Genomic DNA, 15,007 nt, shown 5'->3' on the forward strand with positions numbered 1-15,007 from the left:
ATCACCACCTTTCAATTTGAGTTTGGATGATAAATTATATGGTCACGCTATTACTATTTTTCTTAAATCAGAAAAAATATCAAATGGTTTAAACTTTTTGGTTTTGAGTAATGAATATTTTATTGTTCTTGGGGAAATGTTTGCATGTCATTACAACTTAGCACATCATTGCAATTTAACTATTTAGGTATTTAAAAGTTATTTTTTAATTTCAACATAGTCAATATAAAGGACATGATAGCAGTTACAAAAGAGTTAATTAAGCAGTAAGATTGACCAGGAGCTGAATCCTAGCTTCTGTCTGTGGGGGAAATGATTTAACTTCTGTGTGCCTCAGTTTTCCCATCAGTAAAAGGCAATGGTAACACCTGCCCCCAAAGTGGTGGCATCCATTAGATGAAATAGCGTGCGTGAAGGATCCAGTAGTGTCAGCACAAAGGTGCACACATTCAATAAACGTCAGCTACTATTATTGTCATCTACCCTTCTTAAGAGAGAAAATCTGCAAACACAATTCTGCAATTTATTTTGAGCACCCACCACATATCCCCTTGATATACAAAACTGAAAAAACATGGACTTCTAAAATATTCCTGGCCTATTAGGCACTCACTCTACAAATTAACAAATAAGGCTATGGTATTACTGAAGGTGTTTTTAATTAATAGATTTTCTAATGCATACCATTGAAATAGGAATGAATCCTGGCTAGGAAATCATTTCCATTAACTTAATTAAAACAAAATGAACAACAGAACTAAGTTCTTCCTAGACTCTTCATCTCATAAAATAGAAATCAACAAATGTTGAAGTTTCCCATTTCAAGTCTGCTGAGCCTCAGTGGTCATGATTTCACAATATAAAACATTCAGTTCCTCTCGAGGGAGCCCCTTTGCTGGCTTCTGCTATTCTAGATTCTATAAGGCGTCCACAGCTGCCTCTCTTCCCATCCGGCTCTCCATCAGTAGCTTCCACTAAGCACTGAGGCATGCTAAAAAAAAGTATTTTAAAATGCAAATGCCTATGTTTCACAGAGTAAGCTAGGAAAAAATTTGCAATTTTCTGTTTACTTGTTCTGTTGACAGTGTTTGTGGTCTCTTATACCCAAATGCTCGCCCTTTAGTGTGACAAGATATGCAAAGTAGGTAATCTTAGATCAGATTTACCTATGAACTTGCATAGAAGCATAAGTGAAATGTAGGATTTGTAAGAGTCACGATCAGTCAATGTACGTACAGACTATCATGACTCAGCTGACAAAAACAAAATCTAGCACTGTTATCAAATGAAATACACAAATAAATCTGATGCATTTAATGGCATGCATGATCGCTAAAATGATAGTAATTAGGCTAAATAATAAGCAGTTCATGTAAGTAACTGAAGTCAGTATTCTTTATGCACTGTTAAACCAATTTTTTTGCCTTTTCCCCAGCTTTATTGCTTCAACAACTGTAATCATCATTATTGTTAGGACTTTCTCCAGTATCATTTGCAGTTTAATTTTCATCTTGAACACACATGTGCTGGCAAATTAAGAGGCAGGCCTTACATCTTTCTCCTCAATGAACAGGGCCTCCCGTGCCCATCATGTGCTCCTGACTGTCCCTCCACCCACATTCCTCAGGGTCCCTTCGCAGCTTTCCTATGTGCATGTTGTTCTTTGCTCTGAAATCCTAATAGCTTGCTGGCTGAAGGCCCAAGATGACCCAGTGGCAACAGCACTGTATTTTTTTACTGGAGGGGGGAACAGGGCTTCAGGACAGGCACTGCTGGAGCTGGGAACGGTAAAAGTGTGACCAGAGTGAGAGAAGAAAGAATAAACACTAGTTAGTGGGAGTGGAATGGGGTGGTGTTAAGGTGAAGATCCTGTCCATTGAAACAGAAGGGAAAGAGCATATTATTATATGCCAGGAAGAGGTAGATAAACTAGTTCTGATGTGTTTCTCAAACTGCCCCCAGTAGAGAGAATCTCTCAAGGTGAGCCTGGGATCCAGAGGAGGAGGACTTGGGGTACCCCCTAACACTGCACCTGCTAAAGGCCATCTTCACCTCCTTTACATGTGGGGCTTCCTCTTCAGGTTTCACTCCAGAAAGCCTTCCAGTGCATTCCAGTGTTTAAAGCCCAGAGAGCGCACAGCCTTCTTTACGTCCAAGAAGCAAGCAATCAGCCAGGCCAGCCCCCTTTACTGCAACTGGCTAAGATCCCAAGGACAACTGAAGAGCAAGGACCCAGAGCTCCACAGGGAACTTCAGCCTTCACGCTGCCTACCCTAAATCTGAGGTTTTCCAGTGAGAACAGGGGCACTCCTTCCTCAAGCAGAGACTAAAAGGTCGAAAAGTATATTGGCTGAAATCCATTTACCCAGCAGTGTAATCAATCAGCACATAAATGTAAATAATGTAATTTATCAAATCCTGACTCACTATTTGGAAGGCAGGACTAGGGTTACAAAGGGAAGACCTGGAGAATTGGGAGCCCGAAGAACGGAGGGGCTGCCAGTTAGCTAGAGGGGAAAGTGGAGGAATGAAGGTCACCGGTAGGCTACCTGTCAGTCTTGGCAACAACACCTGGGAGCCAAACAACTGTTATGTGCAAGAATAACTAACTTAGTTGCACCATTGGATGGGCAGGACATTTGCTCTAATTTCCTAATGCTGAATTTTTTAGAAGTATATTAATTATATATTGTCATTAAAGAATATTAAAGTAGCTGCAAGTACCACGTAATATGGCTCTCTATGTATAGATGTACAAATAATATTATGCATACAAGAATGTAAGTCTAATGCTGAATTTGCAAGACGTGCAACAACTCCTCCCACATTGGGAAGTGGGACCTACGTGGGCCTGGAGTCTGCTAGGTACGTGTGAACCCAAGCCACAGGCTCATGGTGGTAGGGATGTGTCACATGACCAGATTCAGGATAGTATTTTTCTATCAAAATATAATTCTTAAAATAAATATTCAATACATATGAAAAAGCCGTATTTACATTTCTTTTCTTACATTTCAAGTATAATTTAAGGCACAGGTTCTCTAGGCAGAAAGCTGTTTCTCTATAAATTAACAGTTTTAAATGACCACTCAGGGGCCTATATCTATTTTTTGGTATCTAAAGCTTAATTCTGGATACTTGGGCTTTTTGTCACTGGTTTGTCCGAGGGGTTTCCATTGTACACAGTCCAAAGACCTGAGACAGTGTCAGAGAAAGACGTGATTTTCCTCTAGAAATATTTCTTCAGGTGAATTCCTCTCTGAAGTCAGAAAGCATTTTTTGTGATAAGATGCTACGTTCTCTCAGGCTGACCAGTCACAATGAGCCATGGTGCTTCCAGTCCCCTACTGCCCCCTATGAAGCCAACACTATTAACTGCCCGTTTCCAATGCTTTACTTAGGCTTCTCTACTTATGAAATTTTATAAGCTCTGCTTACACAACTAACTTCCTATTCAACTATTCTTGAAATAACAAAATTCCAGTATTCTAAACAGATAACATAAGGTAGTTTTGTTTTTTTTTAAAGATTTTTTAAATTTATTTTCAGAGAGGGGGAAGGGAAGGAGAAAGAGAGGAAGAGAACCGTCAATGCATGGTTGCCTCTCACGCACCCCCTACTAGGGACCTGGCCCACAACCCAGACATGTGCCCTGACTGACTCTTGGTTCACAGGCCGCCACTCAACCCACTGAGCCACACCAGCCAGGACAGGGTAGGGTAGTTTTAAGTCACACATCCCCAGTGCCAAGAGCAATGGCTGGACAATGAACGAATGAATGAATGAGAATGGCAAAGCTGGCCGTGTCCAATCCTGTCTCTCACTTCTCTACTTCCTTCATGCCTGCATTTCCACTCCTTGACTCCACCAGGTGCTAAAATAGCCCTTAAGACATTTGTGCAAAAGGGAGCCCACAGGTAGATGACCTAAAATAACAGCCTCCTGAATAGCCCAAGTTCTTGTCTCCTAATCTTAGACACAATACACAGCTCTTTAACACCTGCTCTCTTCCTGCTTACCCTTCTTCCTTCCTGTACTCTGAACGATGAACTGTAAACTCTACTTAGCAGTCTTTGCTTTCAGTTCTGTTGGGAGTTTTGCATTGTAATCCACCCAATAAACCTTTGGTCCACCCCTAGGGGCCTCATCCCCTTCACCACAGGCTTCCAAATTGTCTTTCTGGTCCCTGCCTTAATCAGCTCACAACCTCCTTTAAGGTCAGAATCCACGGCCCCTGTGCCTCTGTGTCCTCACGTTGGACACGCGTTCTTTCCCATTTTGGCATTCTGCAATAGGGACAAACCACTGCGATGTGTGCATTTAATGTACTGCTTCTTTCTTGTTCCCCGTTAAAGACGTGTCTTGTCAAGAAAACAGGCTATATCATATACTTCCCCTGCCTTTTCGAATCTGTTTTCTGGAACCATTCAATTGCCAAGAAATTTCCACATACTCTGTCTCAATGTTTTTTCTAGAATACCACCGCCCACTCCTCATCTTAAGTGACCCAGCATTCTTCCTTTCAGACTGTGTGCTCAGTGCTCACTTTCCCATGTCTACAGTCTTGAAGCTAGACATAAAAGTATTCTACAGACTCCAATCTACATGTTAGCAAAAACTCATTTACTTCCTTCTTTCATAATTTAACCTCCTTTGAAGTTTCTGACTTTCAGCCAGACCACCTTCATTATCCAGCCACGTCCACTGACAGTTGGTCTCCCGCCCTGTTCGTCATCCTGCGCGCCCAGCTCTGCAGCCGCCTCCCGACGGCATCACTGTCACCTGGAACTGACTGGCAGTCTCAGAGGTGAAAGCCTGTAAGTTCTGGCTTAAAGTTCTCTCAGCTATACATCCCCATTTTCCTGTCTAGCCAGTTTCCTAATAAAGCAGGTCACTAATTTTGGCGGGGTGGGTAAGATTTACAATGGAGGTTCCTGGCCCCATTCTCAAAGCTCCTGTGTCAGTGGGGGGTCATGTTTGTGGCCACCCAGCTTTAGCTGAACACATGTCAGCTACCTGAACTGCCCACCACTGAGTCCTGCCTCCCAGAGGAAGAAGCTAGAACCTAACCTCCCTACCTCTGTAGCAGACAGGAGCAGTCACGTGCCCAGACACACCCATAGGAAGCTGTGAAGTCGAAGTGAACAACGTGAGGACGTGCCACTTCACAAAACTATCTTTCAGTGAAGGTGGCAGCAGAGGCTTCTGGCTTTAGGGGCGCCAGGAGTGGTCTCCAGACCTGAACACGCCGGTGGGAGCAGCAATCTCTGCCAAGTGGTGGCAGGAGATTCTTTGCAGAGTGGTCTGGGCCTTATTTTGGCTGGTCAGCCTCTAAACATACTTCTGTGACCACCCGGGTTTTATGAGGGCTGCCTAATATCATTTCACCAATTCCCTTTCCTCTTAAACTGAAGCAAGTTGTATTCCAAGGTATGTAAACAAGAGACCTGACTTGCGTTGCAGGCCCAGGGTTTAGCTTGGAGGCCTGCGTTTTTAACCAACATCCCAGCTGATTCTGGGGCAGATCATCCCTGGCTCACACTTAGGAAAACACAGCTCCATGAGCTTCACCTAACTGCAGCACCTTGCAATGGAACAAACGTGTTCCCACCCCAAAATCCGTATGCTGAAATACTAACCCCACAATGTGATGGTACTAGGACGTGGAGTGTTAGGGAAGTATTTGGTCATGAGAGTTAAGCCCTCATAAATGGAATCAGTGCCCTTATAAAAAGAGATTTCAGAGAGATCCCTTGCCTCTCCCACTGCGTGAGGGCACAGGGAAAAGACAGCCACCTATGGAAGGAGCCTTCACCACATGCTGAAATCTGCTGGCACCTAAGCCATCCAGTCTGTGGCAGTTTTGTTTTTAGTAACCTAAAAAGACTAAGACGCACCTACGCACCTACACACACTCATATTTCTTCTCCCTTCCTGACCTGCCACAGCTGATCAATAATTTTCCATGTCTGAGTTCTCTACCCACACAATACCACTGAAGACAATCACACAAGCACATAGATTAATCCCGTCACTTACGTTGCCTTGAACACAGTAAGCTTTCAACAAAAACAGGTGTCACGATATTTGTGTGCTTTGACCCCCCTGTGGTGGCAGAGGGACTCTCTTGGCTGGCCATCTTTGAATTCATGATTAATTGACTCCACCCCTCACTGCCCTACAACTTTTTAACTATGTGCTCCTGCCTTTCAGGAGGCATCGTCAATCCCTCATATGTATGTGTCCTCCTACTTTATCAGAAACATAAAGGCAATAGGCATAAACCCCCTCAATTTTTCCCACCTCATTCCAAATAAATGTACTCCTGTCTCAGAGGAGGTGGTGTTCCCACTACTTCCCAAAGCTCACTCTTCAACCTGAGCATATTTGTTTCCTGTCGCTTTCTCCAGTCATGACTCCGTGGCCACTCTCCTTCTGTGGCCCTTTACTCCCATGTCTGGTCCCTCCATAGTTGCTTTCCATCATGCCTAACACTCACTCAAGCCCATCTCTTCCTCAATTGTCATTCCCTTGACCCTACCTCTTCCACCTTACCCCATTCTCCTGCCCTTTCCCACCAAACTTTTTTTTTTTTAATCTATTAGTTTTTATGTACTTCTGAGTCATTTCTCAGGACAGTGTATTTTGCTTCTTACCCCACCACTGTACTGAAATTGTGCTTGCGGTGGTCCCCATTAATTGTCTATGTGCTGAATTCAATGGCTGTTCAATTCCTCATTCCACCTGCTTTCTTTGAGGTATATGACAAGGTGGAACACTCTGTCCTTGGAACTCTTTCCTCGTTGGCTTCTGGGGCAATGTTCTCTGACTCCTCTATCTCCCAGTTTTCCTTTCTTCTGCTGATGACTCCTCACCCTTGTAAGTACTGAGGCCCCCAAGAACCAACTCTTAGCCTTCCAAGCTCACTTCCTCTTACTCCCAGCCCAGAACTCTCTAATGAAATTCAGACCTCAAGGTAACTCTCTTGAGCTTTAAACAAAACAGGCCCAACACTGAACTCATTAACCCCCCCATTCTCCAAATATGATGCTTATCCTGCATTACCTGTTTTAGTTAATGGTCGTCAAGCCAGAAACCTGAAAATTAACCCTGATTCCTCAGTTGGTCACTACCTCTGACACCGAGTACCCCGACAGCTTCTCTCTAGTGCCCCCTCCTCTCTCCAATGCCACTGCCTCGGCACATGCCCTGGTCTCTCCATAGTTCCTTTCCATCATGCCTAACACTCACTCAAGCCCCCAGCAGTAAGGGCCTCACTGGTCTTCCAGATTCCAGTATTTCCCCACTCTCATCCATTTTTCAACTTCTCATAAGAAGTACCATGTTTCTGAAATACCATCCTAATCGTTATCATTCATCTGCCTGAAGCAAATGAATACTCCCTTTTCCAGAACAGAGGTTTTTGTTTGTTTCTGTTTTGTCCTTTTTTCCCCTGTATCTTTAAAAACTCTGCACCCTCCCCTTAGAGAGATGAAGATGAGGCTATAACTCAACCTGTCCCGTAAACACTCAGGGGCTCCGCTCCCTCTGAAGCCCACTCGTGTGCCTGGGGACCCCTGGAACCCACAAAGCCCTCAGACTGCTTAGTCCTTTCCTCATGGCCCTTCACCTCCCTGCCCGGCCTTATTTCTCTCCTGCCCCATTACATGCCCACCTCCGTCACGGGGGAACCCCCTCCATTCCTGGGATATAGAGCCTCTCGTGCTCGGATGCTGTTCCCCTTCCTTACTTCAGATGGCCCTCTCTCGGAAATCTCCCTTTTCCTTCCAGAATGAAATGCTTTCTATCTCCCTTTCATCACATAAGAACCCTTTTGCAGTTAGCACACAGCCTTTCTCTGAGCATGTTACCTGCCCTAGCTGGGATACATGAGACTGTATTTAGCTTTGTTTCTGCTCTTCCTGCTCCTATGAACAACACACAGCCTGCTGCATGTGCAGCCGCTGTTCAACAATTGCTTGTTTACTCTGAAATGACATATCATCTCTGTTTTCTACAATAAACATTCGAGCAATGGTTTGTTACACTAATCATTATTTGAGCTTTCCTGAAGTTTATTTGCTTACCTTTTCCATCTTTGCCGACTTTCATCTGAATAATTTAAATTCATCTCAAAGAGTCCTTGTAGCTTTTGTTATGTTCAAAAGGCTAGCAACTATAGAAATTATCAGGGTTAATCCATAAAAAGAGCTATTCCACAAACAGTAAGGACAGAATATAAAAGCCACTGCAAATGGATTCTATTCAAATAAGAATTAGAAGACAGGAAAACAACAGGTAGATAGATCTACCTTCATTTTAATGTTAAGTGCACAGCTGACACTTTCCATCTCTTCTTTACCCAGAAAAAGCAAAACATCCATGATAAGCATTCGTTGCTTTTTAGCAAAGTGAAATTTCTATTTCACTTTGTTAGTACAGTCACACAAATTTAATAAAACTGAATGTATAGTTGCTCTCTGGAGAATCTGTAAGTACTAAGAGTAACAAAGAAGTATTCACTCATATTGTATACATAATTGCATTAAAATAGATTGGTGTAACCGATTGAAAATAAATTATTTCTGAAATCCATGAAATCAATTTTATCTAAATTCCAATTGGAAATTTCAAATTGTATCTTTATGGCAATCCACCGCCAGTAGTCTCATTGCTACACTAGAGAAAAATCAAAAAGATGTTACAGCTAGACAATCAAACACACCAATTGTAAGCCTTAATTTCACTTTTGGTGATAATAAGAAAATTAAGTATCATTCACACTTGAATGGTTTTTGCCTAAGTAGATTTTATTCTTACAAAAAAAACTTCCTTTAACTATTATTTGGGGAGGTATTGTATTCCATTATTTTGTGGGCTATTATAATAAGATTTTACACTTAGGAGTTTTATTATGCTGGATCTATCATCGATGGAAAATAACTTTGTTAATTAAAAAAAATTAAGGACCCATAACTAACTATAAAACTCTTTAACTCTGCACATTTCTCCTTGGTTTCTCGTTCCCTTGATCACTATAAAACCTGACGACGTCATTCAAAGAAGTGAGGAGAAGGGAAGGGAATATCAAATTCACTTCTGTTAAGCTTCCAGCACTGTGCTATTTATCCTTGCAGCACTCTGAAGTTGCTATTATAGTCCCAGATTTTACACACAGGTAAACTGTGGCTCCACTTTGCAAAACCTCACATGGCTAGCGGAGTGGCTCTCCCCGATGGCTCATGCAAGGCTCCCTTGGCAAAGAAGTCTTATTACGTTGGCTGTGCCCATGGCCCCTTTCTAAGGAGTTATCTGTATGCGGCCATACTTTCTACCAAATAACGTCATCACTGTGGCCAAGGTTAACTGGACAAGCGATTGGTGCCGGACTCAAAGGCGGCTGCCCAGGAGGAGGCCTTCTGGGAAAAGGTGGCTGGCCAAACGAGTGTGGCCCTCTCTCGCAGAAGAATGCGAGACTCTGAGAGAAACAGAGAAAAGGAGCAGGCACACCAAGATGCTCTGTGAAAAGGCAGTGCGGTGGGCAGCAGCCCCGGCACAATTTCTCAGGCTCGTAACAGGTATTGAGAAGCTGGGGCCTGGAGGAGGGTAGTGCCGGCAGGAGGGTCCGGCAGGCAGATGCTTCTCAACAGAGTTTAATTAGGGTTCACAAAGTGCTAATTAAGAAAATGGCAACTAAACCAAGAACAGAAGGACTTCCTAAAGTCTTTAAATATGTGAATATGCAAATTGTGAAAATGAAATTATTACAATCAATATTCCAACAGAACGCTCCCCAGTGGTTTCAGCCCTACATTGACAAAAACATTCATTTTTAGAAAACCAAGGCTGCAATAACAAATTAAGGAGACAACAAGATTAGAATCAGCTGAGCATTTTTTTTTTTTAATTGAAATGCCCAGGCCCCAAGTCAGGTCAGCAAAGTCAAAAACTTAGGGGTTGGGCCCAAGAATTATAAAAGCTCTCCAGGCTATTGTGCATCCAGAAATGAGGTCCACTATTCTAGAACAGTGGGTCTCAATATGTGGCCCAAGTATCGCTAGAATCAAGGTCCTCTGGGAACCAGTTAGAAATGAAAACCCCAGATCTCCTGAATCTGAAACTCTGAGGGTGGGGCTTAGCAGCCTGCATTTTGTAAGACCACCTGGGTGATTCTGACACATGCCAGAGTTGAGAACCATGGCCTTAGATGACACTGAAAGGCAAGTCTTTCTTTTTTTAATCTAATTTCTATGAACTGCAAATTGAAAAGAATCCTACAAATATGGCAGGTAATAGCTGATTTCCTCAGTAAAGAAAACTCAGGTAAAAACATAAAAAACACCCTTAGGTGAAAAGGACATTAGAACACAATGATAAACAATTCAAAAAGATGTTTATTTATATTTTTAATTATATAAAAATCAAAATATAATCTTACATGTATAACTATATTTAAAATGAAAAAAAAATGCCACAATAATAGCCATGTGGCTTTTGAGTAATTATAGTTTTTAAAAATAGTGGTAATGTATTATCTTCATAATTTTGAAAAAATATATATTTAAAACACAATTATCTTGATCCCTACCTCATACTGTACACAAAATTTTAAAAAAATAGTAAAATTATTAGAAGGAAATAAAGGAGAGTATTTGTACAGTGCTGAGGTACAGGAATCTTTCTTAACACACACAAAAAGAGCGAAAACCTTAAAGTTATTGATACACCTGAAAACATCCTAATTTTAAACTGCTGTCAAATGTAAGACTCCAAAAACAAAATGAAAAAAACCAGAGAGTGTGAAAAGGTATTACAACAGATACAGCAGACAGCAGGTCACTCCAAGAATATCTATTAAAAAACTTCCAATGATCAATAAAAAAGTTTAATTAATTAATAAGGAACTGATAAAGCATGTGACTGAGAAAATTCAAAATGATTCATAAACGTGTGAACAATTACCTAAACCCACTAGTAATGAAAAAAGTAAAATTTGAAACAATGAGATACAATTTTTATTTATCAGATTAGCAAAAATTAAAAAGTCTATCAATACCAAAGTGCACGTTCACGCTTGGGTGTGGGGGATCCATGCATAAATGGGTACAGCTGCTTTGGCTCACAACCACACCAGCATGCCCAGCAATTCCGCTTCTGGGTGTGAACCCTGGTCAAGCACATACACACATGCGCACAGAGAAAGATGCAGTCTGCTGTTCCCCACAGCATTGCTTTGTGATAGCAAAAAAGTGGAAACAACCTAAATTTTCATCATCAGGGAAAAAGGCAAGTGAATGTGGTACATTTATTCATAGATGTACTATACAACAGTTAAGAGACATAAATAGATCTATGTGTATCCCCATGGCTAATTCCCAAAAATTGTTAAGTAAAAAAAAGCAATTCAATTTACAGAATGAAATGGAATTGAAGACCATTTATATAAATGTTTAAAATCTCCGAGACATTTTAATATTCTATCCAGCCTTCTAGCTACATAAAAAAGTAATTTAAAAATAAGCTGTAAGAATACATATCAAATTCACAATAGAAGTTTTTGATACTTCTGGGTAAGGGATAAGCTTTTTCTTCAGCTTTTAATCACCCCCCCCCAAAAAAAATCCTTTGTAAAAATAAAATAATCGAAAAACATGCTACATAATATGAACATTAGCCTCCACAGTAATGATCTGAGCCTGGTGTGCTAAAATCGTGTGATTTTTCTTATTTTATTATAATACAAGCAAAGAGTTAAGTCAAAATTAGATGACACTTACGCATGTAAGGCAGTTTTTCTGGGCAGGGGAGGTATGGTGAATATGTGAAGTTTTCCGGAAGATATGTTGTTGTTTGAACAAGATAATCACTTGAATTACTGCCTTCAGGATAATCTTGGAGAGAGAGAAGAAAGTTACAACCAAAAAATTACCTTTTGCTTTGCTCCTAGTATGAAATACGTGGCCATCACTGTGAGATCTGCAATACACAATCTGCAGAAGTACTTAATCGGAATTACCTATAAAGAACTAAGGAAAAGCAAAATGCTGTTGCCATGGCTACTCTCCCATTTATCATCACTGCTGCCAGAATGGACCTCAGTGAGATTTCCCAAGGGAACCCTGGGACAAGTTCAGAGAGCATCCTGGCCCGATCCATGCATGAATACAGAGCAGGCCCATCTGTGACCACAGGAGAACACCTGCTCCCATCCCTCCCCTGGCTGACCCGGATGGAAGGGGAGTTTGACAGTACACCAGGGACTCGGGGAATCCTCTCCGCTACAATAGCCAAGGGAGTTCAGGACAACCGCAAAGACACAGCCCTGCTTCTAGCAGCCACAGAGCAGAGGAGTGGGAGTAATGCTTTCTCACCACCCCACACTTAGGAAACTAAAATTTACCCACTCCATTTACTTCTGTAACACAGCTCATTTTAAGTCTTTAAATTAGTCATTTCCAACCTGTGGGCTGCACTCCCTGGGGAGCCCTGGAGCTGCTATGACAATAGGTCCATTTTCTTTAGATTCCGCAAGCTACAAAGCAGAGAGGGAACTGGTCTAGAGCCCCACTGTCAAACGCTGAGTTCAGATCTTTGCTCACAACACATATTAGCTTTGTGGTACATGGCAAGATAATGTGGTTTCTCCTCTGTGCCCACTTCATGTTGTCGTTTTCAGATCTCACTAAAATAAATGTATCAAGTGCTTAGAGCAATCCCTGTCCCATATACGAGCACATATTCAGTAACTGTAGCTGTGAGCAATTGGTTTAGAGAGGAACACCTGACACAATCTGGGACAGTTGGAGCCTTCAGAGTTTTGTACATGGAGCCAGAGATCACATTTCAGTCCCTTTTGGAACAAAGTTCCAACCTGCCAGCTTCCCACTATGCAAGAGGAAGCCAGTCTAAGAGAATGAGACTAACATGCAGTGAGCAAGTAAAAGATGAGAGATGGAAACAGCTGATTAAACTACTTTCTGTCTCCTAGACCCACAGAAAATGAAGCTAGAGCAGGCACTTCTGGAAAATGTGAAGGCTTTCTTTCAGTCTTTAGTAATCTGCTCTGATGAGAGTGAGATCCCTATCCGAATTGGCCTGCGTGAAAAGAGACAGGGAAGAGGAGAACAGGCGTCTGACTTAAAAGAGAGGCCTGTCAGTCAGTGACCAGCAAGCAAAAGAGGCTGAAGGTCAAAATCATATACCTTATGAATGGTAAAAGTCAACCCCTCTCACTGTGGAAAAATGGTAGAATCCTGAAAACTGAATATAAAATATGAGAGAAGAGTCAAAGAAAACTAAACACTTCTCTGTATGCCTTTGCCTACCATATTCACTTATCACCAAAATGGAATTTAGGGGGATGCACCCAGGAGCCAGGACGTCACTCGGAGTGGAGAGTCAGGCCACCTCCAGGCCCACCTGCTCCTCAGGCCCCTGCAGAGGTTTGCTAAACAGAGGTTTATGGGGGGTCTGGTACCAATAAAGAGGCAGCCGCTGGAGGATTCCAAAGGATTGCACAGGAATCCGGGTTAGAACTTGGCAGGGCCTCAGTAACTGTGTTGCCAGAAAACAACCATGTGACAAATGGGGACCACTGATGATACAGCTGCCAAGGCCTAGTCCACCAGGAAGTGGGAAAGCCCAGGTGAGAGAATCCTCCTCAATGCCCTTCTCTGGAAAGCACCTGAGGAAAATCCTCCAAGCCAAAAGGAAGGGGACTCAATGGACATTAACCGTTCTGTATGCCCAGGGAAAGAATAAAACTACAGAAACCCCTCTAGTAGCCCATAATCTGTGTCTCTCCCACAAATATCTGAAAATTTAAAGATACACCACATAAATAAGTATAAGGAAATCCAATAAAGGTGATTCTGTCCTTACGATGCTTTAAAATATATATATACGTATATATCTCTCTCTATATATATAAAATTTAAAGTTATATCCACCCCCAAATTTTCTCCTTTTCTGGGGACTTGTGCTATCCTAGCTAAGCATCTGATATACACTATGTATTTGCAAGAGCTGAAAACAGAAGATAACTAAGATTTTCCCTGAAAGTCCACAGCCTTATGTGTTCCAAAGACTCGTGTTCTTATGCTGAGGCACATAAATATTAGTATTCTCATGTAATCCTTAATGTCATCGGTTAACTATCATTAAGAATGTTTTCTTACTCTGCATAATTTATTAATTCTTGTCATTAATGCTTGGATCCCCTTCTCTTAGCCACACACTATGGTTCAGTAAATCCATATCCAACTCACAGAAAATGTGAGCTCTCTACAAACACATCTCTCTGCAAAACACACCGCTAATGGTAGCTCCCCTGGGGGTGCGTGGTCACAACAGGAGAGCCAGAAGATTATCTCACTTTTTATTTTAGTGCGAGAATGACTAAATTTTTCACAAAAGAATCCATGCATCACTTGTATCAGTTTTTAAAAAACCATGTTTAAAAAAAAAAACTCCAAAGAATCAAGATAGCAGAGGAGTGAGTGGAAGCCACACTGACCTCCTCCCAGGACCAACCTGGAATTACAACTAAATTGTGCAGAAATCACTTGGAACAAACACGTGAACAATAGCTAGAGAGAAGCCTTATAACCTGGAGACAGAAGAATCAGCTTTAGCACAATCGAACTGGTAAGGAGCACAGTAAAGACTCAAGAAGGCGGGCAGGGCCCCAACGGGCGGCAGCATCAGAAGGATATTGAAAGGGACAGTTGGATCCCCCTGAGAAGAGTGGGGTCTAAACCAAAAGTAGGGATCTCCAGCCCACAGCACCAGAGCCCAAAAAGTACACAGAAAACAGCCAGCTGCGAAAAGAGGCAGGGTTGCTCTCTGCCAGAGATGGGAGGCTGGAGACGCAAAGAGCTGTTTAAAGGGCCAACACATAAATTTTTATTTGCAGCCACTTGCCCTGGTCTCCAGCAAAGGTGGGGGCAGAGTGGGCTAGAGACGCCTGAGGAGAAACTGGGGAAGGAAGCTTTGGGGAGAGAACTGA

The 15,007-nt window shown here is 42.1% G+C and overlaps 1 protein-coding gene across 3 annotated transcripts in view; it reads right to left on the reverse strand.

Annotated features, from left to right (window-relative positions):
- Positions 1–15,007, reverse strand: part of B4GALT6 (beta-1,4-galactosyltransferase 6) — a 65,960-nt gene that overhangs the window by 22,228 nt on the left and 28,725 nt on the right. For all 3 annotated transcript variants that reach the window (XM_054583501.1, XM_054583500.1, XM_054583499.1), the window contains one exon: positions 11,778–11,891. In XM_054583501.1, the coding sequence (XP_054439476.1) occupies positions 11,778–11,891 (114 nt within the window). The remainder of the gene's footprint in view (positions 1–11,777; positions 11,892–15,007) is intronic.

Source organism: Pteronotus mesoamericanus, unplaced genomic scaffold (assembly GCF_021234165.1).
Source record: "Pteronotus mesoamericanus isolate MK-2021 breed Mesoamerican mustached bat unplaced genomic scaffold, CSHL_Meso_final contig_74, whole genome shotgun sequence".
In the NCBI taxonomy this organism is placed as follows: domain Eukaryota; kingdom Metazoa; phylum Chordata; class Mammalia; order Chiroptera; family Mormoopidae; genus Pteronotus; species Pteronotus mesoamericanus.